This window comes from Aedes aegypti, chromosome 2 (assembly GCF_002204515.2).
Source record: "Aedes aegypti strain LVP_AGWG chromosome 2, AaegL5.0 Primary Assembly, whole genome shotgun sequence".
In the NCBI taxonomy this organism is placed as follows: Eukaryota; Metazoa; Arthropoda; class Insecta; order Diptera; family Culicidae; genus Aedes; species Aedes aegypti.
Window position 1 is genome coordinate 472,444,542 of NC_035108.1, and position 20,561 is coordinate 472,465,102.

The following is a 20,561-nucleotide window of genomic DNA, read 5'->3' on the forward strand; positions in this document are numbered from 1 at the left end:
TATAAATTCCGACTCTATGACATTTTCCGGAAAACCATTTTCCGGAATGCCGTTTCCCGGAATCAATTTCCCGGAATGACCCATTTCCCGGAAACCCATTTTCCAGAATGCCATTTCCCGGAATGCACCATACAGTTCGAACGAAACGTGTAAATTTCTGAGACATATAATGCACATAATTGGAGCGTGGAATATCATGGATATTTACATGATATGTCATGTAAACTTCAATTATATGTCATGTATTCTAGCAGGATCCTGAGTGATAGCATGACATATAACACATTTTTACATGATTTCAAACTGAAATTTACATGACGTCATGTTTACATCGCATAAATGAAGTTTACATGCCGTGTTACCTTCATTTTTTTTAACTGTGCAATAATAAACTTTCGCGGAACCCTACACGAAGTGAACTGGACTATCAAAATTCATACCTTGATGAAAGATCGCAAGGTCTTTGACTCGATTTTTTGTTCTCAAATCTTGTTTGACAAGGCAAATGTGTGAATTTCAATTCACATGTCAGAAAGAAAAAGAAGAAGATGATATTAATTAAAAACCCACATAACAGCATAAAGTTCATGCTAATATCTTATTCCAAAGGTGGAGAAGGAATTGTGGGAAGCATCACAAACTTCACTAAATTGTCAAGGGGGGATTTGGTCAAATATGTCTAGTTTTAGCGTGAAATCATTTGTGTATAAATCAATGACTCTATTCCGTTTCCGTTTGCCTTAGTTTGAAAGAAGGGAAAATTTATGATGTTCAATGTTAGCAGCCTACAGTTAGCATACATTTGAAATGAATTTCAAAGAACTGTTTCTTCTGAAAGAAGCATAAATCATCATTGATTGTATATCATTGCTTTTTAGTTCAAGGAATAGTCAATGCTGAAAGAATTTCTAAATGTAAGCAATTATTCACTTCTCTGCTAGCAGTTATAGCTGCCAGCATAGGTTTTCGCATTGAAAATTTAAGCTAGTGTAATGCAAACAATAATTATATCAGTATAACTATAAATGATTTAGAGAAGGGAAAATTCCCATTTAAAATGTAAGCTAAATTATTGCCAATAGTAATGAAACAAGTACAATTTGAAAGAATATCCTATGTTTAAAAGAAGGGAAAATTCTTATGAAATTATCAAAAACTATGCAAACCCGAGCAGCGGATAGTTTTATGTATTCTCTCGGAGCGCATATATAGCAACCCACCATATTATATAAATTGATAAGTTACTTGGTAGATCAGGGACACACTTATAAATCCTACACATCAGCGTTGAAAATATTAATTTTTTTTTTGTTCTTGATTCGGCCAAACGGCATTCGGCCAAACGACCCATTCGGCCAAATGGCCGGACACCGAAAGAAGGACAATTGTCCAATGAAAGTATAAATAATATGGACAATAATAACTCTACCAGAATAACACGAAAATAGATCGGCCGAAAAGTTCCTCACAGACTGTACATAGTATCATAGTAGAGGTTTAAAATGCCATGAGATTATTAAGTCTTACAGGGTGATTACTAATTCCTGTCAGTAAAGTAAATGTTCGTAGATAAAAGATGTATGTATGAATTTTAATTTCCGGTGTTCATCCTGTTTTGCACATCTATAAAGTTTGTTTTGACAAAGTAAAGATTAATTTTTTTTTCATTTACCTTAGTTTTTAGTCATATGTGTTGTTTTAAAGGCATTGCACCTGGCACGCACGTTTTTCACAGATATCTATTTTTGACTAAACTTCGCTGAAAAAATTGCCTGATTGAAACAGCATGTTACCACAATCTTTTAGACTTACTAGGGAATACAATGAGACTGATTATGGAAAATTTTAGCGAAAAAAATATATGTATTTTTTGGTTTGAATAACGTGCGTGTTAACTGTAATGCTTCTAAAACAATGCTTGTGGCTGGAAATTGAGGTTAAAAAATTAATTTGTTATCTATGTATAGCAAAGACAAATGTTATAGATGTCCTAAACTGGATATGCACTGGTAATTAAAATTCATTTAACCATTTTTTCTATGATTACTTATTTTACTGACAGGATATAGTAATCACCCTGTATAGTAAGTCTACAGTTGTAAGCGATTTGACATCTAGAAAATTTTGTCTATATGATATATACATAGACTAAATTAAGATTGCACCAGATTGTTAGGAAAAAAAATCCTAGCCATAAAAATTCTCGATCTAATAAAACATCTAGCCCAAACTTTAACCTCGCTTACTAACTAAAAATAAGGCTGATAGATTTCATTGACGTTAATTATTTGAATGATACTTGAATACCTTTCCGGGAAATGGGGTATCCAGGAAATGATTTCCAGAAAATGGTAAAGAACCATAAATTCCAGGTGAAAACTCTGGAGAAATCCATGAAGAGACCATAAAAGGAATCTATGTAGAGATTATACTGGAGGATTTTTTGTAGACATTTTCCTAATGTAATCCATAGAGAAATTGTTCGGATAAATGCTGATGAAATTATTACAGGAATTTATGGGAGAATCTCTGGAAAAAATTCAAGAGAACCTTTTGGAGGAATCCCTTGAACATATCTCTGCAAGAATCTTCTCATAAAAATTTTCGTAGAGGAATCTTTGGTGAAGTCTCTGAAAGATTTGCGCAGAGGAATCTTCGGAGAACCCTCTGAAAATTTTTCTAGTGGAATCTATGAAGGAATCCCCGGAAAAATCACTTTAACAATCCCTGAAGAAATCTCCGTAAAAATTCCGGAGTATTCCTGGAAGAATTTCCTGAAACAAATTCCAGAAAAATCATTGGAGTGAGTCCTGGAAGAATCCCATTAAAATTTTTCTATGAATGAATCACTGGAGACATTCTTGCAGGAATTCAAAAAATCCGGGAATAATATTTGAAGGAACTCCTTGAAGAATTGCTGAAGTCTTGGAGCCCTATCCGAACCGGTCTAAAATGTCATATGGCGAATGAAAGTTCTTCCTGGAGAAATCTATGGCAAAATCCTTGGTCCAATCTCTGGAGAAATCGCTATAGGGAGTGCGGTAGAGATTATCTTGGAGGATTTTCTGGTATAATCCCTGGAGGAATCTCCGAGTGAATTCCTTGAGAAATCTCTGGAGATTTTGCCCTAATCCAATAAGGGGTGGTCCATTAATTACGTAAGGGTTTATGGGGGGAGGGGTGGTTGAAGATTTTTTACGCGCCATACAAATTATTTTTGGTTTTCACACAAAAAATCTTACCATGGGGGGAGGGGGGTTGAAAAACTTCTAAAATTGTCTTACGAAATTAATGGACAGCCCCTAAATAATTGTTCGAGGTAGAGATGCTCGGGTTTCACACAAACCCGAACCCGGCCCGTACCCGATTTATTTTATTTCTTCAAACCCGAACCCGAGACAATAATTGAAAAGCAAACCCGAACCCGCTGTTAAAACCCGAAAAAGTTTCCTAAGAGTAACCCGAACAAAACCCGAGTCCTGAAAGACGATAAATTCTTTGTTTCTGATGCAAAGGAAAGCTTTCAGGATGTTACTCTGTTCACAATGTACAATACTTATGTGTATCAACCACGATTAGCTAATTGCTAAGAAAGACGAAACTGGTAGTAAAATAAGTATCATTTCTGTTCTGTTCCCAGGAGGCAGTCGTCCAATTAAACTAAAGATTTGTTTGTGTTGTTTCTCTGTTTTAAACAAGTTTGGATGAATTCATTCGCATTACTTAGATCTCAAGGATCATGAAATTTGTTCATGAGACTCTTGATGATATTCTCCAGTAATTCCCTATGGAGATTTTTGGGACATTTGGTAAGAATCCTAATGAATCCTAAATTTGTCATGAGATTTTCTTAGAGATTCTTTATAAAACATAATTTTAGACGTGATTAACCTAGGCATTTTTACGGGGTTATCAACAGAATTAAAAAGAAAATTATGATGAACTAATGCATGAATTTTGCAGAATTGATTTTTTGTATTTCGTAGTTCGGATTACGAGTGTTCTTGATATGCAATTAATGAACAGTATAAACGACTAGGTATGAGATGGAAAAGAACCGTCAATTTTTGGTTTCGCTGAAGCTGCAAACCGAGTGAAATTTCGTCTGTATCTCCTATTTCATAACGGAACCAATGATTAAATTTATCACATGTAGGAACTGCTTATAATTTGATAGACACGCTTCGCCTTCGTTGTGTAGTGCTGCTGCTTCCTATTTCCAACGCATAGCAAAGAAATTCGCAAAATACACAGTCTGTGTTGCACGTATTCACTCAGAGTATATGTTATATGGAAGTGAAGTAGCGCAGCCGAGATAGCGGCTAGGCAGAGACCCATCGAGAAAATGTTGCTCCTTTTTGCGATGCCATTGCTCCCGGGAGCGGCGACGACGTTCACTTAACCCTTTCCCGCACATGGTGTCTGTCTTAAAAGCAGCATCGCTTTTTACGGTGCGAAGCAACGCAAACTTATCAGGTTGAAAAGTTATTAGAACTTGCTAATGAGCTCACTGTATCGCAACAAATTTGTACCTTGTCGGGTAATGGATGATAAAAAAAACAATTTGCTAATGATTTGCAGCAAAAGTTTTCATTCTTGTCTTATTTCTAATACATGTAAAATATAATTTATGAACATTTCTTGAGTGGCAATTCGATTCCGTATGTAGGGAAAGTGTACCAGTTATGGACATAGTGGTTCCCTATTCGGCCATATGTGTTTTCTCGAAAACTTTCACTTTCGATTGTTTTTTACTATTTCAACATCAAGATATATTTGATATCAAACTACTTGAACACACAGAATGATAAAAAAATAATAAAATCAAATTATCCCGTATGGCGAAAAAGGGAGCCATTATGTCCATAACTAGCACACTTACCCTATTGCACAACATTTCAAAGTTGAGTTTCACATGAAATATGAAAAAAGTCTCCCAGAATGGTACAGTACCGGCCCGATTTTATCACGTTCTGTTACAAATACATTTTCAAATCTACAAAATTCTTATTTATAGGTGTTAACGATTCCTGCTGGACAAGATGTTCCTTGTGATTCGCTTTAGGTCAGGATAATACTGAGTAGTAGATTTTTGATATATAAAATATGGTCAACCGAAAATAATTCAGTCCAGGAAATACAAATTCCGATGAGATATTCGCAATATGTATTCAATTGTCAAAGTCACGTGATGTTAATGACATTCAACAGCACTGATCTAAAGTAGTGATCATTGATAGTTTATTTGCAAAGATTCTTGACAAATAAGGTTTTTGAAGAAGACTCCAGGAAGTGAGTAGCAGGCACACTGATTACTAATTTACTGACTTTCAAATGTGATATTGACTTGATTGATACAAGAGATAAAAGATCTATGAATAATAGAAAAATTTGATTTCTGGAACTTCTATGCATTCAGAACTGATGAAAAGCTCACTGCTATTGATGAGATTCTAAAAGAGGTAAGTATGATATGCTAGTGATATTCCAGGAGTAAATTTTAGTAATTATTTTCAGATCTATTATCTCTTATATCTATTAATGCAAACTCACAATAAGCTATCCATATCAAAATTTGCTATTACTAAGCTTGCTCGGAAAAAAAAGAGTTGAAACAATCTGTAAGGGCTCATTCACAAATTTCATAACGCTGAAGGGGGTGGGTGGGTGTCCTTGCGATGTTATGGTTCGTACAAAAACAGAAAAATATCAATAAAAAAAGCGTTACAAGAGGGTGGGTGGGTGTCGAAAATGGCCAATTTCAGCGTTATGAAATATATGAACAAGCCCTAAATCCCAATATTTCGCCATCAAGAAGCTCCGGGGTTTTCGAGTTCGCTGTATTCGTGGCAATGTGGCGATCATATGCGGTAGCCTTCACGCATTGGTAGTGCAAGGCAACTGGTCGCATCCAGACACTGCTGGCTGGGTCCCATCGGGAGTCGTGTTGCCTTTGTCCGGTTAAATTGCTGGTCTGCGAGACAGACAGTGGGACTGGGCATGATCTCACACACGCACCCACTACCACTGGACTGGACTACTGGCGGCGGCTGGTTTGGTGCCAATATTCTCTGTGGGTTGGCTTCAAGTGTTTCAACACACAGAAAAGTTGATTGTACTCTGTGCAAATAATGACCTTGATTAGTTATGCTCTTTTTTTTCGAGTCTCTCGTTTACTCCTTCCAGCTAGACCGGTCTCTTCGTTGTCGTCACTCAGTATCGGCTACTATGTATGTGCCGTGGCTTTAGGCCGAGTGTTCCTGCTGGGGATGGATGGTTTATAGCTCACTTGTATTCCACTGGCGTGCACGAATGCCAAATGCCAGATACAGATACGCGTGTCGCCGGCTGCCCAAATTCGTGTGAACAATTTTCGCTTTTTTGGTTTTTACTTGTGGATCTTTCGTTTATATCATTGCCAGATGTTTGACAAATTTGCTAGGGTTAAATTATATTTTCTTATTATTTGTTAGCAGATAGCAGTTACTTTTGAAGAAAGAGATCGTTTATCTTTTTTCTTTTTCCTGGCTTAGTGTTTTTATAAGTACTTCCATAGTTGTCGAATTACAGCTTCCATTGCCAAAGTTGCCATTTCGTAAGGTCGATATACCAATAGCAGCTAAGAACAAATATTTATATGAAATCTTTTGATAGATAAAAAATAAGTTAAGTGTGTAAATAAAACATACGTAGAAGCATGTATTTCTACCGTTCAATTCTTAGTCACATTAATCTCTTATAAATACTTTTTTAAACTATATTAACGAGATTTATAGCCCTGGGCTAGTTCATCTCTTGACCAACGGCTTTATTTCCCTTGCTAAGAAAGTCATCACTATAACTTCTACGTCATTAGTGACTATCTCAGGGTCGGGTTTCGATTTCAGGTTTCAAAAATTGATTATTTTCAAGAATATCCGGATTGATTGTGGTATAAATGCTCAGTAACTAAAGAAAATTTTCAATGCAATACGCCAACACCTTCTGAAACAAGTTATTAAACGTTGATTCAAAACTTCGAGTCAATTCAAACAATAACAAATGGTGTCGACAAACTTGTTTTTTTGTTGAATTTTACGCTCATTTAACATCCCCTTTGCATGAGCGTATCTGAGTCCCCCACCCAAGAAAATTCAATCTTTTAAGCTTAGTGCGCACTTCCCTCAAGAAATTTTGCTATCAAAAGTTTAAGCCCTCCCTAGCTTTAAGTTTAAGTTACGCTGATGCCCCTTAGCCTCAATCGATTTCATTGGAATTTGGAGCTTACAAGAACATGCATAAAATAATACATTTAATTGGATAAGCTCTTAGAATTCGTGATTCGGCATTCAACCAAGACACTCTACTGTGCATGGATTGTAGCTTCCCTATCAGGTAGCTTCATTGATAGAATCCAAAGTAATGAAATTTTCTTTTAGCAATTTTTAATTACAGAGTATCTACTCATTCACAGAAATAAAATTCCCTGATATCCAGGTTTTTCCACGTTTTGAAAAATAATTCCAGTGTTAAGAAATTTTCCAAAATAAATACACCCGATTCTGTTCTTGCACTGATTTTTTTTTTTGCACGGCCGTGCAAAAAAGTTTCCATACATTTTTTTCCGCCAAAACCTTGTTTTTGCATGAAACGTCGAGAAATGGTGTTACTTTTTTTGCATGGTTTTTGAAATTTTTAACTGAAAACTTTTTTTGCACGGTACGCATCCCCCGTGGAAAACCAGAATCTGGTGACTGACAAATTGTTAATTTTAGATAACTAAAAATTTATTTCCAAGGATACGAATTTTTGAAAAAAAAAGACTAATATAAATTTCAAAGTATTTTTCACTTCCATGAAAATACAGTGACTCAACCTCATTTTCGTACGGGGCACTGTTTCCACATCAAGTAAATTATTAGGTTATAAATTATTTACGGACTTCGATATACTTTATCAATTACGAAGGTCGTAGGTGTCATCTATTGCTCGGCAATAACAAACTCTATTCATTCGCTAAAATCTTAGGAATAATGGAAAAGTATTGAATTTGTGTCTAAAATTGAGCTAATCCCATATTCGAACACCTAACAAAAATCAAACATACAACATTGAAAACTTTTTTTTATGTGCTAGATGATTGTTCAATATCTTCATTACGTTATTCTGATGTAGTAGAGTACATTTGGGAAAAAATTAAGCGGACATATTTGAAACTTAAGTAAATTTAAGAAAAATACCACTTTTTCAATGTCTTTTGCTAAAAACAATCTAATAAATCGAATAATAACGTAATTTTTTCAAGTTCACTTCAATAACAATGATTAATACGAATACTGAACGAGTTTCAGAAACTTATAATCAGTTTAAGAGGACTTACGAGTGGATATCGGTATCTCATATTTCACAATCTTGGTTAATATAACATTTATAAAAAATCTAAAACCTAAAATTTTAGTAAATTTCTTTCAGTTTGGCTCTTCAAATCATAATCCAAAGTTAATGTTCCTATCTAAAAATTATGCAATTATTATTTTTATTTCATATTTAACCACCAAACATTATCATAAAGATTGATAGAATAAATATTACTGCCGTAACCGCAACAAATGCGTTATTTGAAATGATGAAAACAGTTATATTCTAGTAAAAATTATATCAATGCTCTCTGCTCACTCAGAATATTTTGTATTTTTATTATTAAATAAATAAACCGCATAATAGGGTCCTATTTTGAGAATAATTCGAATATGAATTCAAAAATAATTGAATATTGAGATAACATCCATTATGTGAAGGTACACTCCCGTGCATAAGTTTGGGTTCACCCCCTAAAAAACATATAAAAGTGTTCTGTCCATATCTCTGTGATTACACGTCCAATTCAAACTCTTTAAGTCGCATTCCAAAGGCAAAGAGTTATTCTTACTTCGTATGTATTTTTCCAGAGACATTCTTTGAACTTTGTATACTAAATATGTACGTAAAATTGTGGCCTTTTTTAAAAAACACACTGAAAAAACATTACTAATTTCCTCAGCATTGGATCGACCAAAATTTTAAAACAAGGTGTCTTTAGAATTGCAATCTTATATTCTTTGAAGAGCACTCATGAAATTTTTGTGGAAAAATCTGAAAAGTATTCAAAATCAACGAAACAGTCAGTCAAGTCATCGTGCAAAAGTTTGGGTTCACCCCTCAGTATGGTGTATCGTGCAAAAGTTTGGGTTCACCTGAACTTACTTAAATCTGTGAAATCTCATACCAATCATGTACGCGGCATTATTTGCGCTCAAAAAAGCTTTAAACTATTAAAATCGGTTGAAAAATGGCAGAGATATTGACAAAAATGATGTGCGTGTGGCTCAGATGAACCCAAACTTTTGCACGATTTGCATCATACTGAGGGGTGAACCCAAACTTTTGCACGATGACTTGATTGACTGTTTCAATGATTTTGAATACTTTCCAGATTTTTCCGCCGAAATTTCGTGGGGTCTCTTCAAAGAATATAAGATTACGATTCTAATGACACTTTGATTTAAAATTTTGGTCGACCCAATGCTGAGGAAATTAGATATGATTTTTCAGTGTTTTTTGAAAAATGTTACAACTTTCAGTATAAATTTAGTATACAAAATTAGAAAAATGGTTTTTGAAAAATACATACGAAGTAAGAATAACTCTTTGCCCTTCGAATGCGGCTTAAAGAGTTTGAATTGGACTTTTAATCACAGAGATATGGACAGAACACTTTTGTATGTTTTTGAGGGGGTGAACCCAAACTTTTGCACGGGAGTGTATGTACAGCATAGTATAGGGTACGTTGTTGAAAAACGAAGTTCTTATTTAAGATTCTTTCTACAGTCAAGTTTGAATTTAACCTTTTACTGTTATTTAGAACGAAAATTTGGTTTACATTGTTGAAAATAGCATTTCAGAAGAGTTTTGAAGTTATGACATAACAATTTTCTAAACTCAAGGGGGATAAAACACTTTTTATGATTTCTTTAATCTGAATATATTTTAACCAAAACTCTTTCAGTGTTCACGAATATATATTTTAGATTGAATCCTACAACAGAAATGAATGCTATTGCATGAATTATTGGATATTATAGCAAAAATAATTGAAAAACTGGTATTTCTAATAATTTTACCTAAGTTTCATATATGTCCGCTTATAAATTGTCCAAATGTACTCTACAACGTTTGAACAACGTAATGTAGCACTTGAGTAATCAACTAGAGCATTATAATTCAGTTTTGAATGTTGTATATTTAAATTTTGATAAGTGTATGAATATGAGATTGGGTGAATTTTAGACATAATATCAATACTTTTCCAATAATCCAAAAATGAATGTAAATGGAAACATTTTATAACTGTTAAATAATAGATGACACCTATGGCCATCAATATAGATAAAGCATTTCAAACTCAATATATCATTCAATAGTTTTTTACTTACTTGATGTGACGCCAGTGTCCTATACGAATATGAAATTGGACCACTGTATATCTGTTTTGCCTTTCTCTTGTAATGGAATTCAGATTTATGAACATCTGCGACGTATCCAGAGTATTTTTCTGGAGAGCGTTTTGTATTTTTTGTTGAGGAAATAAGGGCGGATAGGGACTGATCGTCTTAAAAATAAGAACTATAGAGACTTCTTGCTAGAAAAAAAAAAAACAAATATGAACCAAAACGAGACTATACATGAATTATCATTGATGTAATCCGGACATAATCCCTATAATAAAACTATCTACGAATGATCGGAACAATAACTGTAATAATTGCTTTAGTATTACCTAACTGGTGTGAAACCACGTGAAACCTTGTATAATGTTTTGAAGAATCCATGAAGATTTGGAAATTATTATTACCTATTATTGTCTTTATTAAAGAAACTTTCAGCCCTTGGCTGGTCTCTGAATAAAAGTAAATTTGGAAAGATTTGGAAATTTTATTTGAAAAATTATTAGAGAAATGTTGAAACCGTTGCAATTATATTTTGAAATGCCGGAGAAATGCCAATCAAAAATTGTGGTGGAACTTTATGAGAAATCCCAGGTCAAATTTATCGAGGAATTCTTGGAAAAAGTTTATAATAGAATTCATCGAAAAATGCATGAAGAATTTTTGTAGCAATTCCTGAGAGTAATCGAGGATGAACTTTGAAAATGAATTCGTAGGCACTTTTTTGAAATACAGTGGGATTCCGATTTTGGCATGCTCCATTTTTGACACCCCCCGATTTTGGCAACATTTTTGAATACCATTAACATTTATATTTGTTTGTAAATATTATCATATCTGTTGCTTTAGACATTTGAATAGCAGGTCAACTACCCATGGATTACATTCCAGAGCTCCATTTTCGTGGATATTCCCCCAAATCTTCAACTACTAAGAGCTCCAGTACGCGCTTATTGACTTCGAGATGGTAATTGGTAATGCATTCTCAATGACGTTTCATGAGGCCATTAATCTCCACTAGTATCTCAAATAACCTTTTAAAGACCAATCTCTTTTTTTGGCCTTCATAATGAGTGACCAGCCCACTTGAGTCTGCCAGAAGGTGATAAACTAAAAAAAAATCCAGATTTTGAACAGCTTGTTTGAACTAAGCACAAGATCTTTCTGCGTCAACTTTCCAGAGCTACGTTCTCTCTTTGTTCAAGATTCTTTAAGACGTTAGATTTATTAATATACGATCCAGAATTCTATACAAGATTTTTAATCAAGGTTATGGGTCTCAACATAATTAATTTTTTATAAAGAGCTGGGCCTATGAGTTGTCTAACTATACCTTAGAGAATGCTTAGGGGATTCTTGGTTCTTAGAGGACTTCTCAGAAGTTTTAACGGGATCTTGAGAATATTTGCATATTCCTAACGGACACTGAGGGTTCCTTGTGGGATCCTGAGAATGTGTAACTGGTCATTGGGGATTATGTCCCAAATCAGATGATTCCTAATAAACTCTTAAGATTTCTAGGGTATCCTGTAAATTCATAGGAGGTAATGTGAATTTCCAGTAGTATTGTGAGTATTTCTGGCGAAATCTTGGAGATTTTTAAAAGGTTTCCAAATGAATGTGAGGAGTACTAGGAGTAGCCTAAGAATAATAAACTTTTGAAAATTTTCATCGGTGGCTTGAGAGTTTTCAGCAATGTCGCAGCGGAGTCCCAAGATGTTAATTCCTATCAATATCATTAGCCAGATCCAGGGAATTCCAAGAAAGATGCTTCAGATTCCTAGCGTTTTTATGTAGATTCCTAACAAGCAACTAAAGATTTCTATCAGGCTCTTGAGGTTTCATTGCAGGATACTGTTGATTTCCGTTGATTTTATAAGGTAGGTGTACAACATGATTGTGCAACTTTTCTCCTAATGTCATTTCCCCGAAAGACCCGTTTCCCCTAAAAGTGATGCAGTTCACAGAGGTACAAGAATAGTTTTTAGTTAAGGGTGCTGAACTAGACAGACCGATAAACAATCAAATGAAGGAGATATTTGATCGTTCTAGACTAAACACATATTGCCAAAAATGCTGAGGACAGTAAAACTCGAAAGAAGCGCCAATCAAATATAAAAGCGTGTATATACGATGACCGGTTCGTCCACCACATTAAAATGTAACACTTAGTGACAATTATGAATACTAAAAACTTTTCTGGGAACTGGGCTATTCGGGGAAAAGTAGCACAACGTAAAACACATATCAAGCTCAATTGAAACTCATTTCAACTAAAAAATATAAGAAGCTTGTTTGTGTATTCTACAAAGTTACGAGTCGTCGATAATGAGATGTAGTTGTTTATGTTTGCTATTTTTGACTGCAATCAATCATTTATTATGAAATGCTTTACTTTAATTTCTTAAAATAAAAAAGTTTTGATGGTTATTAGGGCCACCCTAATTTTCGATCCGACCAAAAAAAAAGTTTTTATAATAGTGTTCCTATGTGTACTTTGTAGAACATCATTTTTACGTAAAATCTTAATTGAAGGCGTGAGTTCCATCTTCCTCCTAAAACCCCAATCCGTCCCACTACGCAATGTTTCTAAAATGATTTTCTTCGGCATTAAACAAAATGCAGCCTGTACAAAACTCATGGACAAAAGGCTATATTTTCATACATAATTTCACTGAATACATAATTTACAGAATACTGGACATGATTTTTACCGACACGTGGGTGTTATTCACGCAAAATTCTTGATATGATTGTAAAAAAACAGGTTTTTACAAAATCTGGTACAGTTTTTTAAGAATTCTGGGCACGACTTTCACGAATAACATTGGAAAGATTCTCACAGAATTTTAACCAGGATTCCATAGACTTCTAGGCAGGATTTTTTCTAAAATTTTGGGTAAGATTAAATCTAACGCTATTTAACATTTTACCAAAACCTCAAGCGAATTTATAATTAAATTTTGAGCAGGTTCCTTTTGGAATAGTTTTTAGCACATTCAAAGATTTCAAGGTTGCATTCGAAATGATTATTGAGTGAGATTCTGAAGGAATCCTAGGCACGGTTCTTGTAAAATCCTAGACATTTCAACCAATATTTCCGTAAAAGCTTGATCAGGATTTTAGCACATTTCGGGTCATGCTAATAATAGTAGGTCAGATAATCCAAATTTTCTGGGGTAGATTTTTCAAAATATTCTGGACAAGATTATTATATGATTCTGAAAGAAACGCACAATATCCAGCAGAAAGCTTATTGGCAATAACCTGTTTTTTTACTTCATTTACTTCATTCACTGATTTTTGTCAGATGTTATTAGGTACTTCATTTATTGACTTTTATCAGATTTAATGCGAATATTAGTGCGTTTAAAAATGTGGCCCGCAACACGAAATTGTTTCCGCGGCTTGGCTCGCGGTTTAAAAAGGTTGAGCAGGCCTGCTCTAGAATTTTGCACTAGGGGTCACTGCAAGCAGATTAAAAAAAAGACTGAAGCTACCATTTCAATTTAAAAAGAGGCTTTAGGCCTTTCCCTAAAATTGAGATTCGCATTAAAATAGTGACCACGACTAAACAAAACTTCTTACCTTTAAAATGTACTATTGTTTGTGCCTGTTGTATGGTTGTATTATTTTTTTAGAGGCTAAAAAAATGTAAAAAAATTGGAATGTTTTCAACTATGTTTCCTAAGCTCATGAACGGTACCCAACTAGAACTATTCTTTGTCTTGGCAATCTTAAGTTCTGATTCTTTGTCTAAACATGTTTTATGCTGAATAAATTAATAGTTAATAGGATCGTTTATGTCAACTAGGAATAGCGGCGCAATGACAATTTTTTAATTGATAAGATTTTGTTTCACAAAACGACATATTCCACCATGTATTACTACTCCAAAATAATTTCCCTGGGTGTAGCCGAAATTCCCAGAGAACTTCAGGTTCAATTAAATTCCCTGATAATTCCAGGTTTTTCAGGTTTTTTTTCTGATTTAGTTATACCACTCAAATTACTTACTTCTACTACGCAACACTTTTGATGTTCAAACATTTGTACCAGACCGAAACGATATCAAAGAAACACAAATCATCAGAAAAAAAGCGATACCAGAAAGCCATCCCATATGACTGCTTTTTTCAGGCGGTCTTTCCCTTTCACCATACCCTGTTTCGAAATAAATGCAAGTTTTAATCACATTTGCGCTTCTGTTGCTTACCGTAGTCATGTACCGGGCAGATGTGTCCCGAGTGCTGCGAGGCCGGTCCGTACTCGCCATGGTGCGGCAGATAGTACGAGTGTTCCGGGTAGTATTCCGGCGAGTACGGATTAGCGGTTAGGAAGATGTTGTGCCCATTTTCATGCGACGGCAAATGCACATGATGGGGCGGCGTGTGGAGATGTTGGTGGGGATGATGTTGCTGCTGGAGCGACGGTTGGGGCGAATGCTGTTGTTGCTGCTGCTGTTGTTGTTGTTGTGGCTGCTGAGGCGAGTGTTGTTGCTGTTGCTGGTGTTGAGTGTCCGACGAGGACGATAGCGAGGATGTGGAAGACGTTGGTGTTTGTGCTTGACTTATATGATGATTGAGATGAGCTGGCGATTCCGGAGACGTGGAAACAGCTCGGCGTACCATGGTCACTAGTCCGTGAAGGGACAGCTTCCTTGGGTTTTTTCTTCTCTCTTATTACACTGTAAGCTTATTTTTCGTTTCTTCTAGTAAAAGCACTTCCAGTATGACACAATAGGACCATGGATTCGAATTGGTTTCCTTTATTCACTATCACTCATTGCACACTAAGCTCACATATTTAAGGCCTTGAGGAAACACAATAAGTAGAAAGGCAATATTCACGTTAGATTCGAGTGGCACAAGAAAAAGCTGAGAACGCCTTCGGACAAAAAAAAAGTTATTTCTGAAGACCGGCTTATCGCGAGGGCAGTTCCGTTTTAGTCCTGATAACAGCGCAAACTTCTTTCGCTTCTTGAGTTGTACGGCGATTGGAGAGCAACAGTTTCTATTCTATGTTCCCCAGCACAGTGATTGTAGACGATGTTCAAAAGTTATTTGGGAATAGGGCGTTTTCTTAAATTGCGATTGTGTCTTTGGGCAGATGTAGGACTCGTACAAAGTATTTGCAATCCATGTATTCTGGTAGGTTTGTACTCCAATCGTTATACAAGTTTATACACCTTAAATAAAATTTCAGAAATATTTCACAATGGTTATGGATTGTCATGTTCATGAAAAAAATGAGCATAAAGTTCCTTATGATTTGATCCCACTATGCAAACGGTATCATTCTGTATTGCATGCGAGCATTGTTGATAGAGATAAAGAGAGAGTGAGTAAGAGGGAGAGAGCGCTATCATTCGAAGGCAATGCGTCCCATGTGTGGCCCACATTTGCCTCCGCTTCTAAGTCTTTGGCGCTATCATCTTTTGCCCCGTTCCGACTATTGGCTCCGCTTCTGAGTACGATTTCTTGTGTTTTTTTTTTCATACTGTTTCTTCTGCCGTGGCGGGCGAGAAGTGGCCGCATCATCCCTTGGGAGGGGATCCGGCGCGGCAACTGGGAATGTGTATGGGGGGCAGTGGAAGACAGTTATTTACACACGCGCTAGAGCACACAAGCATAGGAGCAAGTTAGGCCTCCGCGTACATTCCACATTCCGGGGCCACGAACCAGCCAAGCAAGCCGAAACCAAACTAAACTATAGCCAAACACATATCGCGCATCGTTCCGTGTGTGGAGCGTGTAACAAGAGCGAACAAGTGAATGGAGCACTACGACTACGAGTATGAGTGGGTATGCGTGTCTGTCAATTGCAATGTGTGTGGCCAGGGCAAAAAATGCCGTTATCAATCAAAATGTAAAAGAAAATCATGTCAAAAAGTAATCATAGACAACAAACTCTCACTTACATGTTGCGGTAGTCGGTGTACTTATTATTGTTACAATTGTTTCGTTTGACACCGAACATAAAACTATGGGGTGCAAACAGTGTAAAACTTTTGGAACAATCAAATTTTAAAATATGTAATGTACATATTGCATGAAACAGTTTTATACAAGAACATGTAGCCTTTTAAAGACGGCATATATCCGCAATAAAGCTAAATAGGTATAGATTATGCCACGCTTGAAATTAAATCTAATGAAATACAGTCCACTCTCCCTAACAAAATATGTCGTCTGTAACTCGATACCTCCCTAACTCGATGATTCCTTCAATATCGAGTTGTGGAGAGTTGATTGAAGCAACATTTAAGTTTATTTACCGATTTGAAACAGTTGCACTGAGACTTATTTTTTAGGGCGTCCTCTTAGAGGTCAGAAAGACACAGCTGGGGATTTTTTTTTATTTCCGTACGGGTTTGGGCCGAAAGGTCTCAGATTTTCATGAAACTTTCTCCACAGGTAGGGCTCATCAATATATGAATAAAAAAAATTGAGAAAAATTCAGGGTCACCTATTTTCCCGGAAAACTCAGTTGGATTTTTTTTGTTTTCCCCTGACACTACTTACTTTGAAAAATCATAACTCAAGAACGAAGCATCATAGAAACAAAGTTTTTTTTTATGAAAATGAAAGCAAATTTTCTCAGGAATAAAATAAAATATCAACTGGAAAAAGTTTTCCACAAAATTTTCCACCGTTGAGAAAATTCGTTAAGAAAAGCCGGAAAAACTATGCTCCAACTCGTTAATAAAGACAATTCATTCATTCATGCTCCAACTCGTGGAAAATTTTCAAAAATATATTTTTGAAAAGATAATTTCATAAGCTTTAATCGCTGAAATTTTTGAAATGTACTTTTTTTCCTTTTTGAGTTACGGCCAATTTTGTGGAAAATGACCATATAAGCCTTTTCAAAACCCATATTTCTTTCATTCCTGAGAAAATTTGCTTTTATTTTAATAAAAAAAACTTTGTTTCTACGATGCTTCGTTCTTGAGTTATGATTTTCCAAAGTAAGTAGTGTCAGAGGAAAACAAAAAAAATCCAACCGAGTTTTCCGGAAAAATAAGCGACCCTGAATTTTTCTCAATTTTTTTTTATTCATATATTGATGAGCCCTGCCTGTGGAAAAAGTTTCATTAAAATCTGAAACCCTTCGGCCCACTTTGTACGGAAATTAAAAAAAAAATCCCCAGCTGTAACTTTTTGCAACTCTTCGAGGTTTTGAACTATTTGTATGTACGCCACTTGACCAGCATAAGTAAGGAAATGGGTTGTTTGCGAGGGTGGAAATCTAGTGATCATGACAAAACACATGATGCATCGCGGTTGTTCTTTATCCTGCGATCAAAGCAACAACGATTAAACTTTTGTCGTCAAGTTATCATAACAAACTTTGCTCGGCGAATAATGCATCGTGTTGCGTGTATGCTAGCGATTAATTGTTCGCGAATCAAAGTTCTACCATTTTGAGGGTTTTTCCACTTTTACTTAGTGATTTACCTCTGGACATGTTGTTTGTAATTCTGAAACCGTTCGAACTATGCGTCGGATGCATCATGTATCTTTTCCAAGCGCGCGTAGTGAGCTGTTGAAATCATGCTGCTGCAAGAGCGACGGCCCCCTTATTGCGAATCTTTACTTTAATCCGCAGACTGTCCAACATGTTGCGCGCCGGTGGCCCATGCGCCGAGTTGTGCGCCAGCCAAAAAGTAAATAAAGAAATGTCAAAATATCTCGCCGAGGAAGTGAATCACTTTTAGGGCTCCAGTCCTAAACTGGAAAACGAGCATAATTGTTTAATCGTTAAAAAACATATGGAATAAAAATGTTCGTACCATCTTGTTTTCAAGTTGCAAGCGTTTCAAATGGTTTAGATTGATCACAACTCGGCGCATGATCGATCGGCGCGCAACTTTTTCGAGGGTCTGCGGTTTTCAGAAAAGATTCGCAAAGTGCTCAACTAGTACCAGACCCTGTCGCGCAACACAAAAAGTAAAGAGAAAGTGATCGAAATGCTAAAAATTCTCGAGAAGCATAATAGACCGTCCAAATACTGTGTTGTTTGTCGCTAGAGACGATTTTTTCCCATCCTTGGTTGTTTGCGATAATAAATCTAGATATCTCGCATAATCTGGGATAACGCCCTAAAAGCCATTGGTAACCATGTGTGTAGCTCGTTGTTTCTGGGCAAATGAATGATTGAGCATCTAAACCAACACCAGTGGCAGGTAGAGAATGATCCTTTCTTCACCATACCGTTCTTAAATAACGTCTCAGTCAACATTTTGGTTGGTATAGCTTTTGTTATACATCATTCTATATGAATCAATTCAATCATATAAAATGCACGAAAAGGCTATATACCTACCAAAGTGGAGGCTATATGCGTATTTGGCACGACTTATTCGGACTTTCTGCGATCAGATATAAAAATTTGGATGAAAATAAAAAAAAGTTTCCAACGAGTCTCGAACACCGGACCTCTGGATTAGGAATCGGGCACCTTACCACAGTACAACCAAGGGTTACTTATCCGATGAGTGATTATTTGCCAATGTTAACCTTCATCCAGCCAACATACTTTTCACATGAAAAAAACACACTAAAATGTGCATAACTTCTTTGTTTCTCGATGGATTTTGCTGAAATTTTCAGAACTTCCCGAAAAACTCTTCTAGTTTATGGTCCAGGAAACTTGGGAATATGGTCCACGTGGTTCCGGAGTTATTCCGGATTGTCTTGGGGTACCAAAATTGGCCATATCGTCCATTCAACGGATATCTCAAAACCCAGATGACCTAGAAGGTTTGTGTCTTCGGCAAAGTTGTTCAGCAGACAAAGAGCTATCAGGCAGTATCGATCTTATTTGGGAATTTATCCGCTAGGTGGCGCTAGTAACATTTTTCTTCAATATTCTATATCTCAAGATCCTGATGAGCTAGAAGGTTGGTGTCTTCAGCAAAGTTGTTAAACAGACCAAGAGCTATCTGTCAGCAACAATCTTAGTTGGTAATTCATCCGCTAGGTGGCGCTAGTAACATTTTTCTTCAATCTTCTATATCTCAAGATCCTGATGAGCTAGAAGGTTGGTGTCTTCAGCAATGTTGTTAAACAGACCCAGAGCTATCTGGCAGTAACAATCTTAATTGGGAATTTATCCGCTAGGTGGCGCTAGTTACAATTTTTCTTCAACCTTCTAGAGCTCAAGATCCTGATGAGCTAGAAGGTTGGTGTCTTCGGCAAAGTTGTTAAGCAGACTGAGGGCTATCTGCAATAGCAAAACTAGTTGAGAATTTATCCACTAGGTGGCGCTAGTAACATTTTATTCAATCATCTATATCTTAAAATGTTGATGAGCTAGTGGGTTGATGTCTTCGGCAAAGTTGTTCAGCAGATCTAGGGCTATCTGGCAGCAACAAACCTAACTGGGAATTTATCCGATAGGTGGTGTTAGTAACAAATTATCTTCAATTTTATGTATCAAAAGTTAACAAGCAGATCAATGTTGGGTGGCTCCAGTTTGTCTGCGACAAAGATGTTCACATCGTGGCGAAAATTTTAAATTCTCATATTTTATGTTCGAGATTTTTCACGCTTGATTTGTAGCTTACGCAGCTCATCAGCCACAATGCATGAGTTGGTTCACAAATTTGTTTTAAATGCTGTTTTCACTCAAAGCCTTATATTTTATTTACGAGATTTTTTGATGGAGCCTTCCTTCGCCGAGTGGTTAGAGTTCGCGGCTATAAAGCAAAGCCATGCTGAAGGTATCTGGGTTCGATTCCCGGTAGGCCCAGGATCTTTTCGTAATGGAAATTTCCTTTACTTCTCTGGGCATAGAGTATCATCGTACCTGCCACACGATAAATATACAAATACAAAAATGGTGAGCAAGTGATTTTGCATCTTAAAATCGATTTTGCTTTTGTGGGAGAACCTCATGGTTGAGATTTGAGTGTCAATTTATCTATACTGGATGTTCAATAGATCAAGGGCCATCTGAAATGGAAAACTGAACCAATATTTATTCGCTATATGGTGCTAGTAACCTCCTCAAAATTCTGAATTTGGTGGTCCTAAATAGCTAAAAAATGATTTACTAAACAGATTAGAGCCCCAATATATGTCTGATAAGATA

General features: G+C 36.0%; 1 protein-coding gene across 5 annotated transcripts in view; it reads right to left on the bottom strand.

The window, feature by feature from the left end:
- The window catches only part of LOC5567339 (fibronectin type-III domain-containing protein 3a), a 241,878-nt gene that overhangs the window by 73,040 nt on the left and 148,277 nt on the right, over positions 1–20,561 (bottom strand). For 4 of the 5 annotated variants that reach the window (XM_021848356.1, XM_021848354.1, XM_021848355.1 and 1 more), the window contains exon 2: positions 14,680–15,276. The exons of the other annotated variant lie outside the window; for it this stretch is intronic. In XM_021848356.1, the coding sequence (XP_021704048.1) occupies positions 14,680–15,094 (415 nt within the window). In that variant the 5' untranslated portion in view covers positions 15,095–15,276. The remainder of the gene's footprint in view (positions 1–14,679; positions 15,277–20,561) is intronic. 5 annotated transcript variants of the gene reach the window in all.